At 47.4% G+C, this 27,452-nt stretch overlaps 2 protein-coding genes across 2 annotated transcripts; both read left to right on the plus strand.

Moving 5' to 3' along the window:
- Nucleotides 1-10,857, plus strand: UNC119B (unc-119 lipid binding chaperone B). Its single transcript, XM_016127227.2, has 5 exons — nt 1-276; nt 2,828-2,941; nt 5,113-5,224; nt 5,342-5,514; nt 7,352-10,857. The coding sequence occupies exons 1-5, from the start codon at nt 33-35 to the stop codon at nt 7,462-7,464; spliced, it is 756 nt and encodes a 251-aa protein (XP_015982713.1). The 5' UTR covers nt 1-32; the 3' UTR covers nt 7,465-10,857.
- Nucleotides 10,858-11,488: 631 nt separating this feature from the next.
- On the plus strand, nt 11,489-22,710 carry ACADS (acyl-CoA dehydrogenase short chain). Its single transcript, XM_016127226.2, has 10 exons — nt 11,489-11,823; nt 13,076-13,227; nt 19,319-19,468; nt 19,718-19,829; nt 20,303-20,454; nt 20,777-20,947; nt 21,030-21,167; nt 21,348-21,443; nt 21,652-21,708; nt 21,862-22,710. The coding sequence occupies exons 1-10, from the start codon at nt 11,778-11,780 to the stop codon at nt 22,012-22,014; spliced, it is 1,227 nt and encodes a 408-aa protein (XP_015982712.2). The 5' UTR covers nt 11,489-11,777; the 3' UTR covers nt 22,015-22,710.
- The last annotated feature ends 4,742 nt before the right edge of the window (nt 22,711-27,452 follow it).

Here is a 27,452-nt window from a genome sequence, read left to right on the forward strand (position 1 = left end):
GTGGAGGCGGCGGCCATCTTGGCGGCGGAGCGATGAGCGGGTTGAACCCCGAGGCGGCGGCCGGGGGCTCGACGGTTGGGCCCCGGGGGTTGGTGGCTGGCAAGGAGAAGAAGAAGAAAGCAGGCGGCGGCGTCCTGAACCGGCTCAAGGCACGGCGGCAGGCGCCCCACCACGCGGTCGACGACGGCATCGGGGCAGTGGTCACGGAGCAGGAGCTCCTGGCTCTGGACACCATCCGGCCCGAGCACGTCCTGCGCCTCAGCCGGGTCACCGAGAGTGAGTGCGGGGCCCGCTGCGTCCCCCCCTCGCGCCGGACCACGGGCCCCTTGCAGCCTCCAGCGGAGCCGGCCTTTCGCCGCTCAACCGGCCCGGGGTCCAGCTAGCCACCCTTCCCTCTCCGGCCGGCCGGGCCGCCCTGCCCACTGCTCCGCCCGGTCGGGCCTGCGCTCTCCACAGTCACCTACACCTGGTTGGGAAGAGGTTCTTCTTGAGCTTGACTGCATTCCCTTGGGTCCGGCCCCCCGGCCCCACCAGGCTTCCCCTTGCCCGGCCCCAGCTGGGCCCTCACGCTGAGCTGTTCCCCTCTTCAGCTGCACTTCCTTGGGTAGGGGGCTCCTTAGCTTAACCGGATCCTCCAGACCCTGGTAAGTGGGCCCATTGCTCCCTCATCCCCCAGCCATCAATGAAGTTCCGGCTCTGCCCGGTCCCCTCACCCTATCTACTCTCGGCTTCTGCAGCCCTCTCTGCCAACCCAGACTCCTACCTGCTTCCTCTGCGTTTCCCTCCTCTGTGGATCTTGACAGCCCCTCTCCCCTTTTGGCCCCAGGCTTCGCCCCTTCGTGTGCTGGTGGGCTCTTCCTTCCTCAAATACATTGCGGTGGCATTTCATGCACATTTCAAACTGCGCCACTTTAAAAAAAAAAAAGTTTAAGTTTATGTACGAAATCCAAAATGTGAATCCTGCTTTTGACACTTGTTCTAGCGAATTAAGAATTATGTAATTGTTTCAGAAATGTGTTTCTGGCATAAAATAAAACCATTCTACACTTTTCATTGATATGAGAGAGGGCGGGAAGAAATATATTGTCCACCCCCTACCCTGGATTTCTTCCCTTATTCAGTTGTTTTACAAGCCAAGCCCCGACCTGACTTTTCTCTTGCTATTTCCCCTCTGAGAGTTTGCAGTCACCTGGTTAGGCCCTGCGTGCCCTGCCCATCCCCTTGCTCTCCAGATTTCTAGCCCTGAAGCACTAGCACTCCCCTGTTGGATCTGAGGCTACAACAGTGTAATCAGCTGAATTGCTTTAGTCATCAGCCCAGGGCTGCTTGGGTGTACCTCAGGAAGCTGGTGGCAGCTCCAGTGATCTGGGGATGGGAATGGGGGGCGGGGCTTGGTCCAGACTATATTAAAGGGAATTCTCATTACTTGAAAAAGGTCTCACTTGATTCTGGATGTTTTGATGTCCCCATTTTCCATCACTGTTTGGGTTGAGACTATCATTTTCATGCCTAGTATATTTTTAAAAGGTCTCGCTATTCAGTTTCATTGAAATATTGTGAAAAAGCAGCTCTGTTCTGACCCAGTTTTCATTTGGGGCTCTGAAGGTACAGAAATGCTTATCACCTCTTTCTTTCTAACCTGATGTTTCCTCCTAATAGCAAGGATGAATTAGGCCATTCTAATGCCTGGCGGAGAGGTGGGCACTCAGGTCCTGTGTAGGAGCTTGGAGTTGGTGCTCTGCAGCTTACTGCAGAAAGCGACAGGTCAGAGCTTGGTGACCTCTGGGTCTTGTTATTCTTCTAAAAGTCTGTTCCCTTCAGCAAGTTATTTTTGAGTACCCTCTAAAGGTGCAGAACCAATCTCAGCCTTTTAGAGAGTTAGAGAATTATCAGTAGTTCTCAAGTTTGCCATCTTACCAGATAGACAGCATGTGAAACATGAAATAACTAACACACGGTAAGATAAAGTGCCAGAATGAATTGTAGAGAAGATGCATGCAGTCAGGAATCATCACAGAAAGAAATCAGTGAAATTTTCTATTATTAGTCCTGTTTTGATCCACTGCTCAGGTTTTCGTGGGTTCTACTCCACTTTGGCCTAATGCGCTCACTGGCAAATCTGTCCTGTCACCTGTTCAGGTATGGTCCACCACCTGATTTCAAACAGCCCGCAAGCTAATGGTTCTTATATTTTTAAATAGTTGGAGGGGAATACTACCTTGCAACACATGGTTATATAAAATTTGTATTTCATTGTCCATAAGTAGTTTTATTAGAATGAAGCCATGCTCATTTATTTACACGTTGTCTGGTTGCTTTTGCATTAAGTGACAGTTGAGGAGCTGTGACAGACTGAGTGGCTCAAAGCCTAAAGTATTTATGATCTAGCCCTTTACAGAAAAAGTTTACTGACCTCTGCATTGTGATATGGTTGGCAAACAAGCACTATCTTAGTCATTAGGTTAGTGTAAATATTTTAAGTAGATTTCTAAAAAAAATTCTGCCCTTTTGTGACATCCAAGTTGATAGATCATGAAAGGTTTGTACGTCATTTTTGACATGTTTCCAAAGAAATCTTTTTAAACTGTAAAAGTGTCATGATAATCATTTATCCAAACCAAGTCCATGCTTTTTTCTTTCTTGGATCTCCTAGTTCTCTCCACACAACTTTTGCTTATAACATAACAGGAAGTTTTCGTGTATATTTTAAGTGAATTGCATAAGAGAAAAACCCGAGTTTCCTTCAACACCTGAGAAAAATATGAATGGTAGTTTCGGAGGATTATTTAACAGCATTGGTCTCTCTCTCTCTCTCTCTCATTTTCAGATTATTTATGTAAACCTGAAGACAACATCTACAGTATTGATTTCACCCGCTTCAAAATTCGAGATTTGGAGACAGGGACAGTGCTCTTTGAGATTGCCAAACCTTGTGTTTCAGGTAGGCCTCTATATTGTCATGGTCACTTGATAGTTGGAGCAAATGGCCTTTGAAGCTTGAATTTTTGTGTGCCTTTGCATCCTGTGTCATGGACTCTGGCATTTACATGATCTCCTGAAGCCTGGCCTGTTGAGCCTGCTGGTTTGAAACTGTGTTGAGAGGCTGGTGTTTATTGAGTATCTGCTCTGTGCTGGTTACTGTGTTCCACAGCTTTCTGTTTACATCAGCTCATGTAATCCTCACTCCTCTGAGAGGATTCATTATCCCCATTTTACAGATAAGGAAACTGAAGCCCAGAATTTCCAAGTGACTTTCCTAAGGTCCTGTGCTCTTTCATCTTACCAGGTTGCCTCCACTTAGGAAAGGAATCCTTGAAATTAAACTGTGTGACGAGGAAAGCTCATATGAGCTTTGAGTCCAAGGGACACTCTGGAAGGGTACTACTAAGGATTCCAGTCCAGACCATGAAGCAGTTTCACTTCTTGTCTCACTCTTTCCTTTAAATAGTGTCTCATATTTTCTAATAAGTTCTAGTTTGGATTTTTAGTTTGGATGAACAGAAAGTCCAGGCCTATGAACTCATCTACTTGGGATTCCTTAAAGTAGCCTTGAATAGATGCTTCCTGTGCTTGTGATGCAGTTCCAGGGTGATTCATCTCTGGCTCTGGGACCACACTGTCTTTGGAGCACATCTCTGGAGAGTTAGCACCCCCTGGAGTTTGTATTGGAACACTAGCACAGATAACTTCAGAGTATCAACTGCGGTCTGTATTAATAACTCTTTTTACAAGCTTTTCTCATCTGATTCGCTACTTGGAAAGAGGCTGTAAATTTGATAAGGCAGGTGTTAGTACCCCAGATAAGTCAGAGACTTTCCTGAGAAAGTCTCAGCTCAGGTTAATTACACAGCCAAGGCTAGAGCCCTGGTCTCTTTACCCCACCAAATGTTTTTTATGCTGCTATACTCTCATACTGGCCAAGGCGCTTGAAGGCTCAATACAAACCTAGTTGATATTAGGAGGTCAAGGCCAGCTAGCTTCCTGGGTCCATGGAGTTCATATCCCTGAGCCACACATCCAGTGCTTGGGATGTTTCACAGACCCCTGGTACTACTTCAGATGTATGGATTTGAATTTGGTCTCAGGGTAGTCATTCCAGTACAAAACTGAACTGTCTCAAGAAAGTCAGCTGCAGATATTCTAAAAATTCTTTGATTTTTAGCCTCTCTAGTCTTTACCTTTAAGGATCTTGATTCACTTAGAATATGCTCACACCAAGTCACACACATTCAGCATCACTTGTTCTGATGAGTTGGAATCTCTGAGAAATTTTGGTGTGACTTTGAATCACATTGTTGGAGCCAGGGCTCTAGAGTTTGGGTACAGGCCCTACTCAGTCTGGTTACCCAGTTGCTCTTGGGCTTGTCAGAGGCAGAGATGTTCAATGCTGAAAAAGACTTCAAATCCCTGCTGGACATGGGATGGTTACTTGAGGGAACTAACTCTTTGTTCTCATTTTATAAATTCTTCATCTCTGGGTTCAGGAATGGACTAGACTGAGACCATCACACCCTTGTGGACCCTTATTCAGGTCCCACACCTTGCTTCACTGTGCATCAGCTTCACCTTCTCCCAGGAGGTCAGTCTTGGGCCTGCTTTGGCCTAGAATAGGTATAAGAGGCATTAGTCTAAGAAGGTGTAGTACTCCAAGGCAGTAGGTCAGTGTTTTCCGTTTAAATAACAGAATTATTTCTCGAGGTTTGTCTTTGCTGCCTGTCGGAAATTTTTCCATTCTCTGAAGGAGCCTTTTGACTAGTTTCAACTTTCGTAGTCTCATTCTTTTGGTTAGTGGCTAGTACGTCAGGTTGATCAATAGGCCTTCAGTCAGATGGACCCAGATTCAAATCCTCGTTCCTTCCATTTACTATTTTGGGGACTTTGGACATGTTACTTAACCTTCCTTACTTTGAGCTTCCTGCTCTTTAAAATAGAGCCAATAGTAACACCTCACAGTATGGTTGTGAGAATTCTGTGTAGTGTTTAACACAGGACCTGGCATATAGCAAGTGCACAGTATGTATCAGCCACACTGCTCTCCATGTTAGCAACTGTTGTGCTGTTTGGGCTGGTGGTGCTGAGATGGTTCGCTCAAGATTCTGTGTGTGCTTTCAGACCAAGAGGAAGAGGAGGAGGAGGAAAGTGGAGATGTGGATATCAGTGCAGGACGTTTCGTCCGCTATCAGTTCACACCAGCATTTCTCCGCCTCCGGACGGTCGGGGCTACGTGAGTACCAGTATTGTCTGAGGGGAGAACTTTATGCTTGTTTACAGAGGAGAATGTTCTCACTTGGGTGGGCTTTAGCAGGCGGTAAAGTGGGGCTTACAGAGATTTATTTTGCAGGGTGGAGTTCACTGTGGGGGACAAACCTGTGTCAAACTTCCGGATGATTGAACGGCATTATTTCCGGGAACGATTGCTGAAAAATTTCGACTTTGATTTTGGTTTCTGCATCCCCAGCAGCAGGAACACTTGTGAACATATCTATGAGTTTCCCCAGCTTTCTGAGGATGTCAGTACGTATTCCCTGACTTCTTTAGGGCCAGAAGGAACGAACCTGTAAATCCATCTGATCCAACACCCTCACTTTGCAGAGGAGAGAAATAGTGACATGATGCATCGATAGTCATTTGATCTCAGGCTTCTCATTTCCTATCGATCCTGTCTGATATTTCAAACTCTGACTCTGCCTATATGGGAGCATGAAAGGTTTTAATAATACTTTTTAGATGCCTATTGTGGGAAAAGGGCATGACTCAGGGAGCCAAGAAGAGGCCCATGACGATCCCTGGGACTCCAATTAGATGAAGCTCCTCTCCTGTCCACTGCTGGTCATGGTTCCCACCCCATTCTGTCATCAGCTTCTGCTCTGCACTCTTTGTCAGCCATTCATTTATTCCTTAATCCCAGATAGGTGGGAAATAGGGAGCTAGATAGAATCATAGGTCTGAGGACCTCTTCCTGCTCATTTTCTGCAGGTAGAAGGTTCATTAGACAAACTGTTAGAATAGACCCAGCGGGAAATAGGGAGCTGTTACAGATTTTGGAGCACAAAGAGTGACATGATGGAACCAGTTATGGGGGAAGAACTAGAGAAGGTACCAGAGGGAGAAGGCTAGCGAGAGATGGGCTTATTAATTAGAGAGAAAGAACTGGAGTTTTCGGTTTCTATGACTTTGGTTTAGCATCCTCTCAGGTTAGCATCCTCTGTTAGTAATTAGGGAAAATTGTTCTAGAACAATGAGGATGTGAGTGGGATCCTGTGAGTAGCGGTAGAATTTATTTAGTTGGGTTTTAGGGAAGGATCTACATATACTGATTAGTTTTCTCAGAATCCCAGGTCCTTAAAATTGGCCTGTTCTGACTACCCGGTACTCTTTATTCACGTGGCAATGTTGCTCTCAGGTAAAATGAGGATCACTAAGAATGTGCGGCAGGGTGTTTATGACAGCATCTAATCCTAATTTGAACCCTGCTCCTCAAGATTGGCTGAAATATGTAGATACTTGCAAGAAAAGATTATATATAGCATTTCAAGTTTTTACCCAAGGCGGTATAACTTTTCTTCTTGAAACCAAGAGTGTGGGTCAACATTCTAGATATAAGCCAAATAACTTTGGCCTGGGTGGGTTCAAAGATCTTTAATCAATTTTATAATTTTCTAAAAGGTAATGAAAAACAGCATTTCCTCCAGAGGAGTCAAAGTAACGTGTAATATTAAGTCAAAATTGATCAGAGATAGTGACTGTTTAATTCTCTTGACTTTCCAGCATGGTTCAAAAGGTCTGGCCAGTTGCTTGAATCAGCATTTAATTTGGGATCTCAAGACAGGCAGTCCCTTTTGCTGACTTATTTCTGAGTTAATACCGTGAGCCATCTCTGGTGAAGGTTTCTTGCCCTTTGTCCTCAATGCACTCATGCACACCAAGAATTTCTTTGGTTGCCAGGGTGCCTGTGGGCACTGGCACATTGAGGCATAGCTTCCTGAATTTGGACCAGAATGTCTAGGGATACAGACCAGAAGCTGTGGTCCATGTTAGCAAAAGTGTAAGCACATTCTCCTGGGGTGCTATCTATCAACTCAGAATCCAGGCTGGAGGTGACCTGGGAGGCCCGTCAGAGTTGATTACATCATTGTGTTGAAGCGAGTATCATGTTGGGTTTTAGGACCTCTGTTCCCCAGTTCTCCCCAGCTCTCAAGGGTTGGCTCCCTCTGTTCTGACCTTATTATTCTGGGAAAGTGTACTTACATTTTCTGGAAGGCCTGGCTTATGAGGGGATACTAGGTTACCACCTAGGCTTTGGGACAAGGCTCACATGTCTTCGTTTTTCTCTTTATTCCTTGATTTGCAGTTCGTCTGATGATTGAAAATCCCTACGAGACCCGTTCTGACAGCTTCTACTTTGTTGACAACAAGCTGATAATGCACAACAAGGCTGATTATGCCTATAATGGAGGCCAGTAATGCAAGATTGGACAGGAGAGGTGCTTTGCTGAGGCCCAAGGTCCTGGCACGTGGAGATGGTCGAAGCTGCTGTTAGAGAACACACATCTGGAACCTGGCCCCACTAAGCTGAGGCTGGGGTGGCAGTTTCCTGTGCTCAAAGAAAGGTGCTACGCAGTGCTGTGTTTCTTTCCCCAGTATTTTTTCTTTCCTTGTATTACCTGCCCCTTAGGTCACAGAGGTACTATAGTAAAGTAAAAGATTAGGATAAGGCTCTTGGAATCCAGATAAAAAAGAAAGTTGTTTTTATATAGTAATAGCTGCCTCCTGGTTGTCCTGACAAGTGCGGGTCTCGGTGGCAGAGCCTTGCCCGGGTGAGAAAGCTCCGGCTGGCCTGCCTGCCAGCTAGCAGCTCTTCTTTAGGTTCCTGGGTGCTGTGGAAGCTGCAGGGACAGCCTCTTCCAGGCATCAGTTCTCACTTCTGGTGTTGCCATCAGCACCAGATGGCAACCGAAATAGGGTGTGTCAGTTTTGTTCTTGGAAAGTCTTATTTCTCAAGGCCATAGCAGGCCTCATTGTATTTTTTTAATTTCTAGGCTTCTTTTTGGGAGGTTTTGTAAAATGTCAGTGGTGTTCTCAGCTTATGTGATGTGCAGTTAGACTTCTGATAGTGTTAATCTCCAGGGGTGAATCTGCCTCATCTTGGGGCCGGGCGTAGTTACGAACCAGCAGCTACTTAAAGGAGGCATTTTGATTTTCTCTACACAGCATAGCCTAGAGGATTGGCTTCTGATGGGAATTTGTCTCCAAAACTCATTGTAGAGTTCTTATTTAGAATTTTCCTATCCACCTTTACTGAAATAGTTTCTGGTACTGTCCTGGCAGGTCAGATCTAAGTAATGCATATCTAATCCTTCAGACTGCTAGTTGGAATTGTTTTGGGTGTTAGGTTCCTCAGCCTATTTCACCTGTTCCAATCAGAGAGCTGTGTTCTCAGAAAAACTTCCTTGCACTTCCTGCTACTTTTGTTCTCAGGCCTTTCTTATTGGATAGAATCTCACCTCATTTGCTCTGAGTGGTGTCTGTGTGCAAGGCTTTACATGCTCAGCCCAAAGTCCATAAGATTGTTGCTGTGGCCAGGATTTAGCATCGATAAGAAGATGGCAGTAGGAAGGAGCCAGGTATGTGGTAATAGTGACTGCGTACATCACAGTAACTGGCTGGATAGCCATTTCACAAGGCACTTGGGAGGAAGGGTGCATGGGGCCAGGGAAAGAAGGGCCAGCACTCAGCCACAGTCCCTCCTGTGCATCACTAACCAGTGTTGCTCCTGGTTTGGATTCTAGAGCATAAGTGGCCCTGAACCTTGGCACTCAGTTCTTTGTGCCAGGCTAGAGTCTGGGCTGTGTCGGATGTGGACCGCTTTCTTACTGAGAAAGCCCTAGGTTAGCCCTTTGTGCCAGCACTGGATCCAGCTACTGAGGGAATAAAGAGACTGGGCACCCTGCAGACCTGGGGAATCTCAGAACTGGAGCTAACTGCAAATTCAGGTGCCTTATGTGGGGCTCTGTCCCATATGCTGCTGGGGAAAGCTGCATTGCCTTCTTTCCCTCCCCATCTGCAGACAGGTATCAGCACTGCCTTCTGTCCTGTTTCTCATTGTGCCTCCTCTGCGACATTCCTGTGTTGCTGCGGAGCTTCAGAATCATTCCTCTCAGTGACAGAAGTCCTATCTAGAAAGTTTCTACTATTTGATATTTAATTACCATCTAGGTTGTGGTTTCTGGAACTGCTCAGAGCTGTACTTAGTAGAGTTTGTCTTGGAAATGTGTCCCAGGGCAGATGCATCTGTCCCCTGTGGGCTCTTATTAGCAGTGTTAGCTTTTGCAAGGAGGAGGACCTCTGAGGAGGGCAGAGGAGGCAGGCCTCTGGCATGGATAGTGCTGTGTCCTCTTTCCTGTTAGTTTGCCTTAGTCTCACTGGAGACCATTTCGAGGCCAAGTGCTCAAACTGTACCCAGCAGGACAGGGTTTGCCATCTTCTGTTACTGAAGGTCTGGTGGTCTGTTTCCAAGACTCTGAATTCTTCTGTCTAGCTACTCAGGAAATCTGGGGAAGCATTACCACTCTGAGGTGTTAACTAGAGTAAGTTTGAAATTCGAGCTTTTGTACCTGCATTGGAGAGAGAATTAGAAGTCATAACTTTCTCTGTAAATAGCTGAACCAATCAGAAGTTGAGTCAGGAGGCCATGTTATTAAGGAATCTGCACTGTTGATAGCCTTTATCTTGTGGGTGATGTAATGGGTGGAAAAAAAACTCCCTGCTTGGGAGACCATGCCTTCTGTTCAGAGTAGGTATGTGAGAGGGAATACGTCCCAGTGGACTGGCAGGCCCACCTGGTGCCAGGGAGCCTACTGCCTGCACCCTTCCTCTCCTGTCTTGCCCTTGTCCCTCTGCTTTGTAATCTCCTGGGAGAGAGCCCCTCTTTACCTGGGAAGCCTTTGGGCTAAGATGCCCTTCGAGCTTTTCCAAAGATGATCCTGGTTTATTTAATTCTGCGTTCTAAAGAGTAGAGGATATAACTAACCGTAGTTCTGGGCTAAAGTAGGCTCTCCTTGCATGTTAGCTCAGAACTGTCTTGTGAAGACAGTTTCCCAGGGGTATGTGGGACTTGTTGAGGGTACCTGTAGTCTGGGCCTTCTGATTCCCAAATAGGGGCAGTGATTTGGGGATGTCGAGGCTAACTGTAGACTGGCGATTCTTGAAATGACAGCGACTGGGGAATCTTTGACTTAAATTTCCGGTTGAAATGAAACTCATTTGTGGAGCAGATTTAATAGGCTCTGTCTAATGTACAAATAGGGTGAGTCTTGCCTTAGTTTGTCCTGCCCCCATGGTAGGCTCCCAGGGTACTCTTTTTTTTCCCTCTGTAAAGTCACTTTCTTCTGGTGGCCATTGTCACCATGATGTCAGTGAGGTTTGGGGAATGGGGACAATCTCCTAAAAACCACACCACAGACTCCTCGCCAGTGCATGAGGATTCCTGATACAGAGGGTGCTGCTGTACCTGGTGTGTGAGCCTAATCGTCAAACCACCACCTTATTCACATTCTGTTACAGAACATCTTAGCCACAAGAAGGATCTGGTGGAGGTGGATCTACCCTTTGTTTTACAAAGGATCATGTAAAGTCATTGAAGTTGTAAAAGTCTATTTTTTTCCTTGTAAATCTATTTTTCACAGAATATAAGAAACATCAATGACCTGATCTGTCCTTCCTCCTCTTTTCCCTTCACTTGAGATCCTCATTCCAGTTTGTATTATCTTTGTGTCCAAAGTAAACTAGGTGATTTATTTGTATAAAATGTTATTTTGCCACAAGAGACAGAAATAAAAGATTTTCACAGCCTGTGTACCCTCGCTTGTATTCTGACTCAACCCCTTGTGTTGCTGGGAGGAGCAGGTATGGGGTGAGGGGTGGCCGTTTCCCTCACATTTGTGCTGAGGGAAAACTTTTGCCAGGCAAGTGAAATCTCCATAGCTTCTTGAGCAGGGTGAAGTCGTCCTGAGGAGGATGGTAAGGACCAAATGCATGGCATTAGGTAGCAGTGCCCCAGCTGCTAAGGGGCTCTGTCCCACAGTTGGGAGTGAGACAGATGGGACTATAGTGGCACAGGGAATTAGCAGCGCTGTCCCACCTTCACAACCTCTGGGGGGAAAATCTCCCTCCTAGCAACCCAATTTCCTGGGCCTAAATATTGAGCACCAGAACCAGAGCAAGACGACCCTTTGCCCTTCGTGGAGTTGACAGACGAGTGGAAGACTGGATAAGATTTCAGACGTTAAGTAAATAAACCATGTGATGGAGAGTGTGTGGGGAGAGACACTAGACTTCCGGGTCAGGGCAGACCTCAGTGCACGAGATCTGAACATAGAGGAGTAGAGGGGACAGTGATGGCAAAGTCCAAAGTCCCGCAGGCAGAAACAAGCTAGGTGTTAGAGAAAAGCTGCCTCGTGCAGCTGGAACACAAACAGCAGAGGAATGGTGGGCGTGAGGAGGGAGGAGATCATGTAGAGCTGCTTAGGCTGCGAAATTGGATTTTAGTGGAGAGGGGCCCGCCATCGAAGACTTTTAAGAACGGATGAGGACCGACCTCAGAGACCTCACGAACACGGGAGAGTGGTTTTATCTTCCTAGCGGGAAGCGACACTCAGGAAGCACTGCGGCAGGCCCCGCCCTCAAGACCTGAGGGGCGGGGCCTGTGACCGGCGCAGCCCCCTCCGCGTCTTAAACCGGAATCTCGAGCGCAGTCGTCCACATCGTCCACATCCTCCATGGCCGCTGCACTCCTCACCCGGGCCTGCGGCCCCGTCCGTAGAGGTGAGTGCACCCCGGCTCCGCACAGCGGGGCCGCGGTGCGGGGCCGGCCGAGCGGGCGGGCGTCTCCACGGCGGGGAGGGCGGCAGCCCCTCAGGGAGCACGCGCGTGGCCTTTGCCCTAGTTGGGTCGCTCGCATCTGCGCATCCTGCAATAAACCCCGGCCCCTGTTTTGACGCTCACTCCTAGCCCAGTTCCGAAGGCTACATCTCCATTCTCCTCCTTTCATTTCACCCCCAGAGAATTCAGGAAGATTCAGAGCCAGGGCTGAAATTGAACCCACACTCTGCACCTGTGACCTTGGTCAAAACAGCCCGTGTCGGCCTCATTCGGCCCGTGTGTAAAACTGCCACAATAATATATTACTTTTCCCATAGAGTTGTAAGGATTAAATGATAAGGTGTGTGAAACAGTACAGTGCCTGGCAGGTAACATCTGGAGCAGCCGTGACACCTATGGCGAGAGTTAACTTTGCCAGGTCAGACTCCCTTCACCTTGAATGATAGGGGAACCCTCATTGAGAGCTGTCTCTGCCAGGCCATGTGCTAAGTGCTACAGTTAGTATCTCTTTAATTCCCCCGCAACCAAGTGGTACTGTCGATTTCCACATTTTATGTTATCTGAGGCTCAGTGCGTTTACAGTCCTTGCCTAAGGGCACAGAACTGTGCTCTTAATGTTGGCATTATACTGATGACTGTGTGGGATAGTGTAGGCAGTTCTCAGCAGCGGCACTGTTGATGTTTTGAACTTATAATTTTTATTTATTTATTTAAGTTGATTGGGGTAACATTGGTTAATGAAATTATATCATTTTCAGGTATACATTATAATTCGACATCTATAGTCCAGAGTCCAGTTTCCTTCAGCTACCATATATTTGACCCCCTTTACCCTGTCTACCTCTTCCCTCCTCCTCCATTCCCTACCCTCTGGTAACCACTATAGACTGATAATTCTTTGTCATAGGGGCTGTCCTGTGCATTAAAGGATGTTTAGCAACATCCCTGGTCTCTACCCACTCCATACCAATACCATTCCCACCTTCAGCTGTGACAACCAAAAACGTCTCCAAACATTGCCAAATGTTCCTTGGTGAACAAAATCATCCCTGGTGGAGAATCACTGAGTTAATGGATCACATCATTATTATTTATTATTAATAATTATTATTTATTACTACTACTACTAGTAGTAGTAGTAGTAATACCAGTACTACTAGTACTACAACTGCAACACAAGACCTCTTGCTGGCAGCTCTCTGTCGTCAATTACATACTGTCTACCAGTCTGTGGAACTTCCGGAGACACACCAGATGCTGCGTCAGATGTGCCGGGACTTTGCTGAGAAGGAGCTGGTTCCCATTGCAGCCCAGGTGGACAAGCAACACCTCTTCCCAGCAGCTCAGGTGAGAGTACCAACCTCAAAAGCCCATAATGAAGGTCTGTCCTTGGTTCCTGGATGAATGGTGACAGTAACATCCAGACACACACTGAGACTCTAGTCAAAGAAACCTAAGACAGGTCCTGGGACCCAGAAAATTTTCTAGAGGTCTTTCTTATCTAGCACAAGGCCTATAGCTTTTAGTATTTTACTTTTGGAATAAGAGTAAAAATGGTGGATGGTTGATATGCTTACTGTGTGCCAGACATTGTGCTGATAATAATAATCCACGCCTATAGCATGGTTACCGTGTGCTTGAGAAGTATCAGCTCATCTGTTTTTCACAACAGTCCTGCGATGCAAAGGTACTGTTGTTACATGTCCTGTTGTATAGTTAGTTGATGGAAGTCAGATTGGTAAAAGGTTTATATAATGTGCCCAAGGTTGCGGAGCCAATGACCTACATACATAGCTAGGGCTTGAAGCCGAGTCTGTCTTCTGAGGTTACAGTCAGTATGCTCCCTCTCGAGCCATCGTGTTCTTCCATCTGCCTCAGTCCACCTGTAATTACAGGTTTAAGGTGTTTCTGCTTGTATCCCCTGGACTGCCAGATGTCTGGCACATGGTATAAATACTCAATAAATATTTGTCGAATAAATAACTGGTGACACAGTAAATCTTTTTGGCCTTTTACCTGTTTTCTAGTCTGAGGAATTCAAGAGTTGTGGTCACCATTTATATGTCTTTTAGGCTCTGGGGCCACTTTTCCTGCTTAGTGAGTGTTGCGTGTTGGTGAAATATTGGGCTCTGTGTCTGGACTGTGGGCGTACCCATGGAGCTCAAAGCCAAGTAGGCAAATGGCCTTCTGGGCACCAAAATCAGTTGGGCAACTTTTAGGTGTTACACATGACTTGTCTCATTTAATCCTAAAAACATCCCCATTTGCAAATCTGATTTCCATTTTGCCTCAATGGATGCTTACTAGGATTAAAGTGAAATAACATATGTCAAATTCATGGTGCCTGGTAACTGTTATTATACTATTGTTATTTTCATTAGGGTTGAGAGTGAGGCACAGAGAGGTTAAATGATTTCCCCGGGTTTACTGGTCTATGGAGCTAGAATTGACACCTCAAGTCTGGCTGGCTCCACAACCCATCTCCATCCATTATCCATGTGGTTGTCCCAGCACCCCAGTTGGCAGGCAGGGGAGTCCTCCATACCAGCACACACTAGTCTAGTAACCTCATCTGACACTTTCCTTGTCTCTCAGTGCTGTAAGCTGAGATGTGAAAAAAAAAAAAAAAAAAAAAACAATATCTTTGTGAGTAGAGGATAGCAATAAGCACACAGGCCATTGAGAAACGGTAACAGTTCAGAGCTGCTTCGCCCACAGCAGTTGTCCCAGAGATGGTTGGGGATCTTCCTGCCAAATGACAGATCACCTTCTTTTCCTATATTGTTCTATTTCCTCAAATTATGATAAATATTACAGATATAGATTTGCCGTGGGGAGGAAAGCTGGCAGTAGAGGCAGGTTTTTTTTTTTTTTCTTTTAATTAAATGTATTGGTGTAACATTGGTTAATAATATTTCATAAATTTCAGATATACAACTTTATAATACGACATCTGTATATTCCATTGTATGCTCACTACCCCAAGTCCAATCTTCTGTCACCATATATTTGAGCCCCTTTACACACTCTGACCTCCCACCCTCCATTTCCCTTCTGATAACCGCCATCTGTATCTATGAGTTTGTTTGTTTTGTTTGTTCATTTGTTGCCTTTTGTTTTATGTCCCACATATGAGTGAAGTCATACGGTTCTTATCCTTTTCTGTCTGAGTTATTTTACTTAGCATAACATTCTTGAGATCCATCTGTGTTGTCGCAAATGGCAATCTTTCATATTTTCTTATGGCTGAGTGATATTCCATTTTATATATGTACCACATCTTCTTTATCCAGTCATCTGTCTATAAGGACACTTTGGTTGTTTCCATCTCTTGGCCACCATGAACAGTTCTGCAAATAGGGGTACAAATGTTTTCAAATGTTGGGGGTAGATACCCAGAAGAGGGATTGCTGGGTCCTGTGGCAGCTCTATTCTTAATTTTTTGAGGAATCCTCCCCCCCATACTGTTTTTCACGGTGGCTGCACCAAGTTACATTCCCACCAGCAGTGGGCAAGCATTCCTTCTCCAACCTCTCCAACGCTTTGTTTCTTGTCTTATTGATAATAGCCATTCTAACAGACAGGTGTGAAGTGGTATCTCATGGACGTTTTGATTTACATTTCCCTAATAGCTAGTGATGTTGGGCATCTGTCTTTTCATAGACCTATTGGCCATCTATATGTCTTCCTTGGAAAACTGTCTGTTCAGGGTCTCTGCCCGTTTTTAAATTGGATTGTTTGTTTTTGTATTGTGTTGTATGAGAGCTTTATAGAGTTTAGATTATTGGCCCCTTATCAGAGGTATTATTTGCAAATATCTCCCATTCAGGTGGTTGCTTTTTTTGTTTTGTTGATGGTCTGTCTCTTGCTTTGCAGAAGCAGCTTTTTAATTTGATGTAGTCCCATTCATTTATTTTTGCTTTTACTTTCCTTGCCTTTGGAATCAAGTTCACAAAACACCTTTTTGAGACCAATAGGGTCCATAAGTTTAGTGCCTATGTTTTTTCTTTCTCCTATGTATTTTATTGTTTCAGGTCTTATATTTAAGTCTTTAATACATTTTGAGTTAATTTTTGTGGATGGTGACAAGTAGCAGTTTAGTTTCATTCTTCTGCACATGGCTTTCTAGTTTTCCCAGCACCATTTGTTGAAGAGGCTTTCCTTTTTCCACGGTATGTTATTGGCTCCTTTGTCAAAAATTAGTTACCCACATATGTGTGGATCTGTTTCTCAATTTTATTCCGTTGAGTTGTGTGTCTTTTTTTCTGCCAATACCATACTGCTTGATTACTGTAGCTTGTAGTATAGTTTGAAGACAAGGAGTGTGATGCCTCTAGCTTTGTAGAAGCAAACTTTTTACCAGCCTCCTCTTAACTAATCTTCTGGTTTGATAATTTCCTACTTGCTTTATAGGGATGGGGTATTTCCAATATCCTCTTAGATAAAGACTTCTGAGCCACTCCCTGGCTTATAATAGGTGCTTAATTAATGATATCTAATATTTTTTCCTAAAGAATTCCCCCCCTCCAAAAAAAAAAAAAAGGTGGGTTTATGGAGGAAGGGTTAGGGGGAGAATTGAGAGGAGGCGGGGCTAAGAATTAGGTGGCAGGCTAGTGCCACTTGCTGCTTACTTGGATGGTTTTATGACTTAAATTGAACTTTAGTCTTTCTAGGGCCAAACTGAAAAATGAAAAGAATGATTAGGAATTTACAAATCTATTTTGTTATAAAGGAAAATAGAAAATAGAATGGTATCTCCAACCAATTTTGGACTCAGCCTTGTAGGGTGACATAATTGGAGTGTCTCTTTTTTTTTTTTTTTTTTTTTTTTAGCTCAGTCTGTTTTGCTCGTAGGCCAGTGAAAGCGTTTCAGTGAGGTTCTTGCCTAGGCCTGAGCACGAATCACAGGACGCCTGCACATTTCAATACCTGGTAGCATACGGCCCAGGCTCCTAACCCAGCACTGGCATTCTCTTCTAAAACACTATTTTCACCCTGGAACAGGTTAGTTAGTTGCCATAAGTGTTGGTTTGAACGGGGTTTTGTTCGCAAGGGGCCATGCTCGTGCTGGTACAGGGCTCCGTAAGTCCCCAGATCGCATTGAGAGCACAGCGCTGCATAAAACACACTCTGCTTTCGACTCCCCCACCCCCTAGGAGGTTCCTGCCCGCTGAGACGATGCAGTATTCCTGAGCAGGATCACCCCCGCTTCTTCTAGGTGTGTGGGCACCACAAGATGTTTGTCTTCTTGGAGGTTCTCGAAATGACACATCCCCAGTAGCCCTGAGTCCCGTGTACTAGTCACTGTGTACTAGTTTCGTCTTGCGGCTGTAGCCAATTACTACAGAGTCAGTGGCTCAAAACAGTACAGATTTGTTTTCGACAGTTTCTGGAGGTCAGAAATCCACAGTGGGTCTTGCTGAACTGAAATCCAGGTGTTGGCAGGGCCGTGTTTCTTCTGGAGGTGCTAGGAAAGTTCCAGTTCCTTGCTCTTTCCAGCTGCAGGAAGCCGCCTGCATTCCCTGGCTCGTGACCCCCAGCCAGCCAGCGTTTCTGTCATTCTCACGTCTTCTCTCATCGTCACCTCTCCCTCTCTGACTCTCCTGTCTTCCTCTTTCCCTTATAAGGCCCCTTGTGATGACACTGGGCCCCCTGGATAATCCACAGTAATCCCCTCATGTCACATCTTTAATCTCATCTGCAACGTCTCTTTTGCCCCGTGAGGAGACATATTTGCAGGTCCTGGGGATTAGGACGCAGACATCTTTGGGGCTGTCATTCTCTTGCCCACCTGCTGGCCGTCTCCTTCCCTTCTAACTGCGGCCCCGTGTCTGCCTTGGGAGCTTGATTGGCACTTGTGGGGTCAGTAGCTTGGTGCCACCAGGCAAACAAGTCTCTGCCCCACTTGCATGTGCAATGGAGACCTTGAGGTAAGATCGTTTCTCCTGAGAACAGTTCAAGGCAGAATCTAATGAGCAGTTTCCTAGAAGGATGCATAACTGGTTCCGGAAGTGCTGCAGTCCCAGAAACCACCTGTCTCCCACACGCTTGTCCAGATGGGACCTTGTCAGCCACTTAATGATAATAAATCCCATTCGCTGACCACTCAACTTGTACCAAGCACTGAGCTTAGCATTTTATCTATATTGTCTCAAACCTTCATTCTGTGAGGTAGGTAGTATTTGGGGAAGAGGTCTAAAACTTTTCAACTACAGAAGCCATATTAATTGGATAAAAAAAAATGAGAAGATACTGTAAACATTCTTATTAGCTGCTTCTTTTAAGTCAGAACAGTAAAAGAACATCACGTCTGCTGGGATCAAATAACATAAAAGGGCTAATGAAAACCAACGGCCCCTTTTCCCCTGGCCCTGACCCCCCACCCCCGCAGAGGGAGTCGGTTTTAGTTGTTTCTTCTGGAAGCTAGGTTGGTTCTGTTGTGGGCCACATTTCTCAGGTGGAAAGCAGGCCTACAGAGGTTCAGGAATTTGTCCTAGTTCAGAAGGGCAAAGCTGGGCGATGTGCTGAGCTAGTTAAAATCCTGGAGTCATTGCCTGGTTTCAACCCCAGCCATACCACTGATAATATTCTGGGCTCTGGATTCTTCACCTGTGACATGAGGTTGACGCATAGCATTGTTCTTGTAGAAAGACTCAAACGAAAGAGCACACACAAAGCACTTACGCAGAGTTTGGCATAACGTAGGAACTTGGTAATTCACCGTTACTATTATTGTTATTTCAAATCAGAAATCCTAAGCTCTTACCACACATTTATTCTCTCACGGGCACTGGGAATATAGCAAGGAGCAAAAACACATAGTCTCTGCCTTCATGGTCAGGAAGAAAGACCTTAGTCGAAAGGACCACAGTGATAGGTGTGACATTCGTGCTGCGTAAGCACTGCAGAGGAGAGGCACAGGGACTGGAGACTGTGTGATTATAGGATTTGACTTAGCGAGGGCAGAGGTGGCAGCCCCAGGAAGTGGTGCTTGAGCTGAGATCTGAAGAGGAGGAGGATATAATACCTAGTTAATAAAGGGCCTTCCTGGCAGTCAGTGGCATGTGCGAAGGCCCTGTGGTGGAGTGTGGCGTGCTTAAGGGACTGAAAGGGGTCGCTATGGCACTCTGCTGTTATGCTTCTAACCTCGGAGGCCCCGAAGGCTTCCTGTGCCTTCTGCCTGCTCAGTGGTTGTGGCTGCAGACAGAGGTCAGCCAGTGCATTGTGGGGGCAGGATGGCTTGAATGAATGGTGCTGCCATGCATACCTCAGCTGAGGCTGGGTCTCCAGTGTCTGTACTCGAGGATCATGGGCAGAGTGCGTGGGGCCACAGGACCTGAGTTTTTGCAGACATTGGCTCAGGCAGGAGGGTTGGGGTTGGAGACGGTGGGCCTTGGTGCCTAGTTGCCATTGCCATGACATCCTTCCCTGGGGCCAGGTAAAGAAGATGGGCAAGCTTGGGCTTATGGCCATCGATGTGCCCGAGGAGTTGAGTGGTGCTGGCCTCGATTACCTGGCCTACGCCATCGCCATGGAGGAGATCAGCCGGGGCTGTGCATCCACTGGGGTCATCATGAGTGTCAACAATGTAGGTACCCCTCCTGGGCTTCTGAGCCCCTGGGACACACAGGTGGAGGGGAGTCTTCTGTAGGTGGGTAGTTACTCAACCATGTGTCCCAACATCCGGGGCAAAGCCAGTTTTTGGCTCCCAGACCCTGACCTCTTCTGGACTTGGTCCTTCAAGGGCTCTGAGAGACTAGGCCTTGGGGTGGAGTCCACTGGCAGGGAGGTGTGTCTGGGCTTGAAGGTCTCCGGCCACTCCCCTCTGTCCCCACAGTCCCTCTACTTGGGGCCCATCTTGAAGTTTGGCTCCGAGGAACAGAAGCAGCAGTGGATAACACCTTTTACCAACGGTGACAAAATTGGCTGCTTTGCCCTCAGTGAACCAGGTACCACAGTGAGTCGGTGGTCTCCCCATCCCCTCACCTCAGAGTCAGGGTGACAGATAAGACTGGAGCTGGGCTGCCCCGGGGGAGAGGCAGGAGCCAGGAGCCAAGGCCTGTGCTGATTTGGGTCAGCTGCTCATAACTTACGGGCTTTCAGTGTGAGCAGCTGAGGGTGGGGTCTGGCAGCCTGGGACCTGCCAAAGAGCACTTGGTCACCTCAGCTGAGCTGGGCAGGGCACTTGGCCCTGGGCTTTTGGCCTGAAGCTGCCAAGCTGCTGCACCGCCTCCCTTTGCTCTGCGAGCTTTGGGAGCTGGCATTGCCCTGGAGCTTTCTCCCCGGGGGCCAGACCCTGACTCTTTGGAGCCTGGTTGTGCTCACCAGCTAGGAGATGAGGCCGGGTTCCCTGCTGAGTTGACAGCAGTACCCTTGGTGGGGGTGGAGGTGGCGCTGGATTCTGAGTCTGTGTGTGGGGCAGGGAACGGCAGCGACGCGGGAGCCGCCTCCACCACCGCCCATGAGGAGGGTGACTCGTGGGTCCTGAATGGCACCAAAGCCTGGATCACCAATTCCTGGGAGGCTTCAGCTGCCGTGGTCTTTGCCAGAGTCAACAAAGACTTGAAAAACAAGGTGGGGACCCCAGAGAGAGGGCCAGTGAGACCTCTGGGTTGCAGTCATTTCATAGTTTTTAGATCTGAATCCCTGTGGCCTGATGGATCTGTGTCTGCTCTGGGGCACCTCAGGGCTTTCGCTTTTCCTCCCCGGCCTGCTCTTGGCCTGGGGCTGGAGTCTGTCCCTTCCCCAGAGGGGCCAGCAGAGGGTGTCAGGGCCAGAGGTCTTGAGGGAGGCAGAGGGAAGGGACCGGACTTTGTGTCTGGTGTGGTTTGTGTAAGGAGCGCGGCCTAGGACAGCATCTGGGGAAGTCACTGAATGGGTTTGTCTGCGCTTTCAGGGCATTGGTGCCTTCCTGGTTCCCATGCCAACACCTGGGCTCACACTGGGGAAGAAGGAAGACAAGCTGGGCATCCGGGGCTCATCCACAGCCAACCTCATCTTTGAGGACTGTCGCATCCCCAAGAACAACCTCCTGGGGGAGCCGGGAATGGGCTTCAAGATAGCCATGGTGAGCCCTGCGCAGGGGTGGGGACTCCAGGGTGAGGTCCCAGGGCCCAGCTGGCCACCACTGACTGGGGCATTCCCCATAGCAAACCCTGGACATGGGCCGAATTGGCGTTGCTGCCCAGGCTCTGGGCATCTCCCAGGCTGCCCTCGACTGTGCTGTGAACTATGCTATGAATCGCGAGGCCTTTGGGGCACCCATCACCAAGCTCCAGGGAATCCAGGTAAGGAGGCGAAGACTTCTGGAGCTCAGCCTGGATGCTGGAGAGAGGGAAGTTTGGGCACACAGGCTTTGACCTTCTCCTGCGGTCACCTTTCTCCCGGTCCTGTTCTTGGAGGGAGGGCGCGGCCCGAGGGAGGGACGGACAACGACTGACTGGTGGGCTGGGGCCTGGTCGTTGCAGTTCAAGGTGGCAGACATGGCCCAGGCCCTGGAGAGTGCCCGGCTGCTGACCTGGCGTGCCGCCATGTTGAAGGATAATAGGAAGCCTTTCATCAAGGTGCCCGTGGGGAAGGGGTCTCCCCAGGCATTGGCCCTGTGGTGGGAAGAGGGACTGAAGGAGAAGTCTGAGTGGGGTCCCAGTTCTTTGGGCCTATGGACCTATTGCTCCAAGGGGAGGCTCTCCCAGGCCCTTCCCTGCTGAGGAGCCCTGTGCCAGGGGCTCCCCGCTAGGTAAAGCTTCTGACCTCACCATCCCCTGTGGTTAGGAGGCAGCAATGGCCAAGCTGGCTGCATCAGAAGCCGCAACTGCCATCAGCCACCAGGTGAGTATTCTGGGAGCATGGACGTGGTACCTGCATGGGGCCCCGAGGTGGGAGAGCAGAGTGCGTGCCAGCTGCCCCTCCCCACGCGGGTCCTTTTGTGTAGCTGCTCCTGCCCCATCTTTCTCCCTCCTGAGCCTCTGCTTTCCACCTTAGGCTGTTCAGATCCTGGGTGGCATGGGCTATGTGACAGAGATGCCGGCTGAGCGGCACTACCGTGATGCCCGCATCACCGAGATTTATGAAGGCACCAGTGAGATCCAGAGGTTGGTCATCGCGGGGCACGTGCTCAAGAGCTACCAGAAATGAGCCCTTCTGGAGGGCCGGCCACTGCCCCACGCGGAGTAGAGATGGCCCGAGGACCGTGGGAAAGGAAGTGGGAGCCATGTGGTTTTAACACTGACTTTTGGGGTGGACAGGCGTGGGGCCCAGCCTTTTCTTCCAGAGCCACCCCAGCCCTTGTAGTGTAGACCTACGGTTAGAAGTGGCTCTCCTGTGCCCTCACCTCTACTTGCCCCGGACCAAAATGCCTGGGAGCAAGTATCAGAGAAAGGGGACTGTGACGTGCATCTGAGGACACCCATCTTTAGTTCATTCCTTGGCTTTGCTAGGACTTCATGACCGTGCCTTATTCATCAGGGGGGCTGTGGCCTCCTGAAGGTAGGGCCATGGAAGAGCTAAATTGCCACTTTGGGGCTTCCCAGTGCTGTTCCTGTGGGCCCTGGTGCTCAGCAGGATACCGGGTGAAACCAGATGTTGGCAGTGTCTCTCTTCTCAGGGATTAGGGGTCAGGAAGAGTGGGTGGAGGCCAGAGTGACCAGGCCTCAAAGTAGCAGAAGTTTTGCTCTCTCAGGCCCCAGGGCTGTCTTGTGAAGGCTGTGAGGCTGGGTCATTATTAGAAGCACCATTAACCTCTTCTTTGTAAGATATAAATGAGTGCAGGTGGGTGGGCTGACTCATACTTTGGGAACTGATTGTAAGTAATAAAGCATACCTGTCCCCTTAGCCTCGTGTCCTTGTCTGGGGGGTGCTGGGGAGTGAAAATTGTCCTTTAGTCTCCTTTCTGACAAACCCCGCCCTGTGTGTGTGGCTGACTGTAGGAGGGTCCTTCTCTGTCCAGGGAGAACTCCAGCAGGAGGCAGGGTTGGCACAGTTCAGGAAAATGAAGAGCTGGGACCAGAGGGCCTGGGTGTGTCTAGGAGGGTGAGCACTGAGCCTTCAGGCTGGAGGAAGGAGGCGGGCAGGAAGGAGCAGAGCTGTAGAGGGCCCGGTATGAGGAGGTGGAGACACTAAAGCATCCTTTTTGCTAACTGGGTGCTCACAGGGAGCCAGCACGGAGCCTGGTTGGGAGATGGTGTTGTGGTGAGTTCAAAATGACACCCACGGAGCCAACTGAGATTAATTATGAGCTTTTATTAGCCGGCTGTCCACTGACTCTCTACCACACAGGGTTAGAGGAGATCAGCCCCGGGTCTTTGTTTGAGGCAGTTTTATAAAGCCTCGGACTACACCTGAGAACAGAGAGAGAAGTAAGGAAATTACAGAAAGCAGAAGTTAACCGTTAATGTCCTTTACAAAGATAAATGTATCTGGGGAATTGCTAGATCAAACATAGCCTGGTAGACAGTCTTGTTACCTGTATCTTGGAATGTTGTGCCTCTTCCTGGGACTTTGGTGCCTCGAGGAATCACCTCCTTGTTACTGATTTACTGGGACGTCTTCACTCTTACAATTTCAAAAGAGGCAGCTCGCAAAGCCCAAAACTACATTAAACAAGTAAGCAGTTTACAGAAGCAGAAGTCGACCATTAACGCAATACAAATACATCACCTGGTACTACACTCTGGTTACTAAGTGAGCAGATCACAGAAGCATACCCTGGCCATCTTCACATCCTATACAATACATTTCCTAAACCCACACCCAAGCAAGTAGGACAACTTCTGGTGTCTAAAGATATTTCTTCCCTGTAGCTGACTTAGCTAGTTGGCTCACTTTAAAGATTTTCCACCCTTAACAATGGTAATGGTACCAACAGGGCTGGCTTCTGGCCAAGGTACCTCTGGAGCCAGAACCCACCTTTTAAAGCACTGTGGCCCATTGAGGTGAGTGAAGCTGCTGGAAAACAAAAAAAGAAGGAAAAAAAAAGCAATGACAAGATTTCAAAGGAATTGGGGACAGCCCTCTGCAAAGCAGGAAGAGTAGGGAACTGCTGTGAGGTCTTGAGAACAGGTGAACCACGGAAAGACGACCACCCACCGCCAAACAAGGCGGGCCATCGCCACGTGCGGATTTGTGTGCCCCGCCCAGCGTTTCCCCTCCCCTCCCTGCCCCGAAGCAGCCTCGGGAAGCAGCCTCGAGCCGCTGGCTCCACCCAGAGGCTCGCGCCCAGGCGCCGGTGCACCTGTGGCCACCAGCACCTGGCCTTGGATGTTCTGGAGCTGAGTGTGGAGGGTCGAGGCGGCCGCAGGGCGGAGAGGCGCTCCTCACCAGATTGCTGTTTACCACGTGCAGGCGGGGCACACAGGTGATGAGGTCCTCCTGCTAAAGAGACACTAAAGAGACACGCTGGGGCTGGGGTCGGGTGGGAGTCAGCTTCCTGCTGAGCTCTGGTTGTCAGGCCGCCTGGGCTGCAGGCCGAAGGCTGAGTGAACTGTGCAAACTTCTGCTCCAGGTAAGAACTCCCCAACACCCTCTGTGGGCCCCTGACCCCACCCTGGGTTCAGGTGCAAGCCCGAGGTGGGGGAGCGGGGTGGGATTCAGGGCCTTTCCCCAGGAACAGCCAGGTTTGACCTGTCCAACCTGGGACCAGATGAGGGTCTGTCACTCCCTGAGTCACCGTCCCCCAGGAACAGAAGGGAAGGGGGTGTTCAGGTGGCCCCGTGACCCCTCCTGGCCCAGGGGAGGGTGAGGAAACAGCGAGGTGGTCGAAGTGGTTTTTCAGCCCTTCCCAGGGAGTGTGGAGGGACAGGGGACTTTGAGGCTCAGAGGGAGCCCAAACTGAATCTTAGTTCCAGGCGGGGACAGCCAGGCTGGGAACCCAGTTCTCCCTGCTCAGGGCTGGGCTCCTCCTGGCTGGGTGTTCATGCCCAGACACCTTCAGGCCCACCTGTTTTATCTGCTGAAAAGCACCTGGGCCTTGAAGGGCTGATGACAGCCAGCTGGGGCACTCTGTTCCTCCAGGGAAAATATCTGGGTATAGAGAAGTCAACCCTAGCCAGGGAGCAGGCCGGTTTGTAGTCTCTGCTGAGTTTCTGCTTCTCAGGTGAGCCAGGCTCAAACTGGAAAGAACCTCAGCCTCAGGGCCAGATTGTCCTCCATTTCATAGCTGAAACGCTCCAGGCTCTGAGCCAAAGTTCTGTGCTCTTGGAGTACTTCAAGAGGCTCTCTGGTCGGGGGTCTGCCCCTGGGAGGAGAATCAAAGCACAAACCCTTGGCTTTGGCAGGGAGCAGGCCTCTGTTACTCGAAGCTCCTCTAGCAGAGAACTAAATGCTAAACTCTGCCCCTAGGTCCATTTGAATCTCAACTATTTATCACATCCCTTTGCGTCCAGTATATATTTCCTAAGAACAAAGACAGTCACCCAACAAAGAGAGAGTTACCAAGGTTGGGAAGCTTACCCGGGGTAAACTGTCCATCCACAGACCTTACCGACAATTGGCCAGTTGTCTGTCTTTCATAGCAATTTTTTTCAAGGTCCAGGATTATGCGTTGTATTTAATCGAGAGGTCTCAATACAGTTTTATTGTTTTTCTCTCGAGGACAGTTTCTCAGACTGAATTTGTCATGGTGTTGGCATTTGAAGCATCCAGGCCGGTTATTTTGTAGACTGTCCCTCAGTCTACATCAGTCTGAAGGTTTCTTCATGATTAGGTTCATGCTGTATATTTTGGGCAGTGATAGTGTAGTGAAGCCCCTATTTCATTCCTGACTTCAATGATTAGTATTTGATCTTTTTCTTAATAAATCTGAGGTTTAGTAATTATTTTTTGTCTTTCTAAAGAACCAGCTTTTGGCTTTTGACATTCAGCATTGTTTTGTTTCGTTTCTATATTTTTAAATTGAGGTATAAGTGACAGACATTATTAGCTTCAGGTGTACAACATAGTGATTCGATATTTGATCATACAGGCATACCTTTCTTCATTGTGCTTCACAGATGTTGCGTTTTCTACAAATTGAAGGCAATGCTCTACCAGCAGAAAGATTACCACTCGCTTTATTGGGATAGTATTGTGAAATCACCACAATAAATCTTGTCAACGTCCATCACCATACATAGATTTTTTTTTTTGTCTCGTGATACTTTTTAAGATCTACTCTTTTCAACTTTCAAATATGAAATACAGTTTTACTTTTGTCTCCATGCTATACATTACATCCCCAATATTGTGTTTTAATAATTAATTTTATTTGATAGTTTCATTGTTTCTTTCTACTTTTTTGGATTTAATTTGCTGAGTTTTTTCCCCAACTTCCTGGGATGAATGTTGATTGACTTTTTCAGTCTTTTTTCTAATAAAGGAATTTAAAGTTTTACATTTCCCTCCAAGCATGGCTTTAGCTTCATTTTATAAATTTTGATATGTTGTATTTTCATTATCAGTTTTCTGAGTTCCATAATGCTTTCTCCTTTGACCTATCAGTTATTTAGAAGAGTATTATTTTATTAACATGGGGTTTCCTTGGTATTTTTTGCTATTGAGTTTTTCAAAATTATAAAATATACATAACATAAAATTGACCATTTTAACCATTTTTCTTTAAAAATGTAGAATTCCATGGCTTTTAGTACATTTACAGTGTTATGCAACCAGCACTACTATCTAGTTTCATTTTCATCAACTGAAAAGGGAGTTTGGCATCTGTGAATTTGTTTTTCATACCCTTGATGCACTTTTTTCTCCTGAGTTTGCTATCTTTCTCTTGTTAGTTAGCGGAAGATCCTTACAGTCTAGATAGTAATCATTCCTGCTGGTTTTAGACATTGCAGGCCTCTTGCAATGTCTATCCTGATCTATGATCTCTCCGTTAGCTTCTCTCCAAAATAGCCCTAGCCCCAAAGTAAACCTCATGCATTCAGCAGTTTCCGTTCCTTCTTCCCCTCGGCCCCTGGCAACCACCAATCTATTGGATTGATCTAGTTTGGACATTTCCTATAAAAGGAATCACACATATGTGACTTTTTATGCCTGGCTTCTTATATTTAACAATATTTCGGAGGTTCATCCACGTTGTGTCATGTATCAGTACTTCATTAATTCATTCCTTTTTATGCCTGAATAACATTTTCTCTTGTTTATCCATTCGGCTTGTTCTTGTTGGCTATTTTGAATAATGCTGCTATGGGTTTCGGGTATAAGTTTTTGCGTGGTCATATGTTTTTCCTTCTACATACCTAGGAGTCTGGGTCTTATAGTAACTATGTTTATCTTGATGAGGAATGCCTGCTTTTTTGGAGGTAGAGATTTTCCTAATACATAAAAGTTCATTCTTTTTGTTTTCAGTCTTTATCTGTTTGCTGTGTGTCTCTTTAGGAAAACATATCTTGGATCTCCTCTTCCCCCTTACCCAAATCTAAGAGTCTCAGCTTTGGAGAGTTTAACCCAGTTGTATCTATTGTAATCATTCTATATTTTATATTTCTGCCATCTTTTATATTTTCCACCTTACATTTTCTTTTTCTTTCCTTTTCCCCCCTTTTTGCCTTTGTTTGCATGCACTGAATTGTCTTGTTTTTTACTTT

Source organism: Rousettus aegyptiacus, unplaced genomic scaffold (assembly GCF_014176215.1).
Source record: "Rousettus aegyptiacus isolate mRouAeg1 unplaced genomic scaffold, mRouAeg1.p scaffold_m13_p_5, whole genome shotgun sequence".
In the NCBI taxonomy this organism is placed as follows: Eukaryota; Metazoa; Chordata; class Mammalia; order Chiroptera; family Pteropodidae; genus Rousettus; species Rousettus aegyptiacus.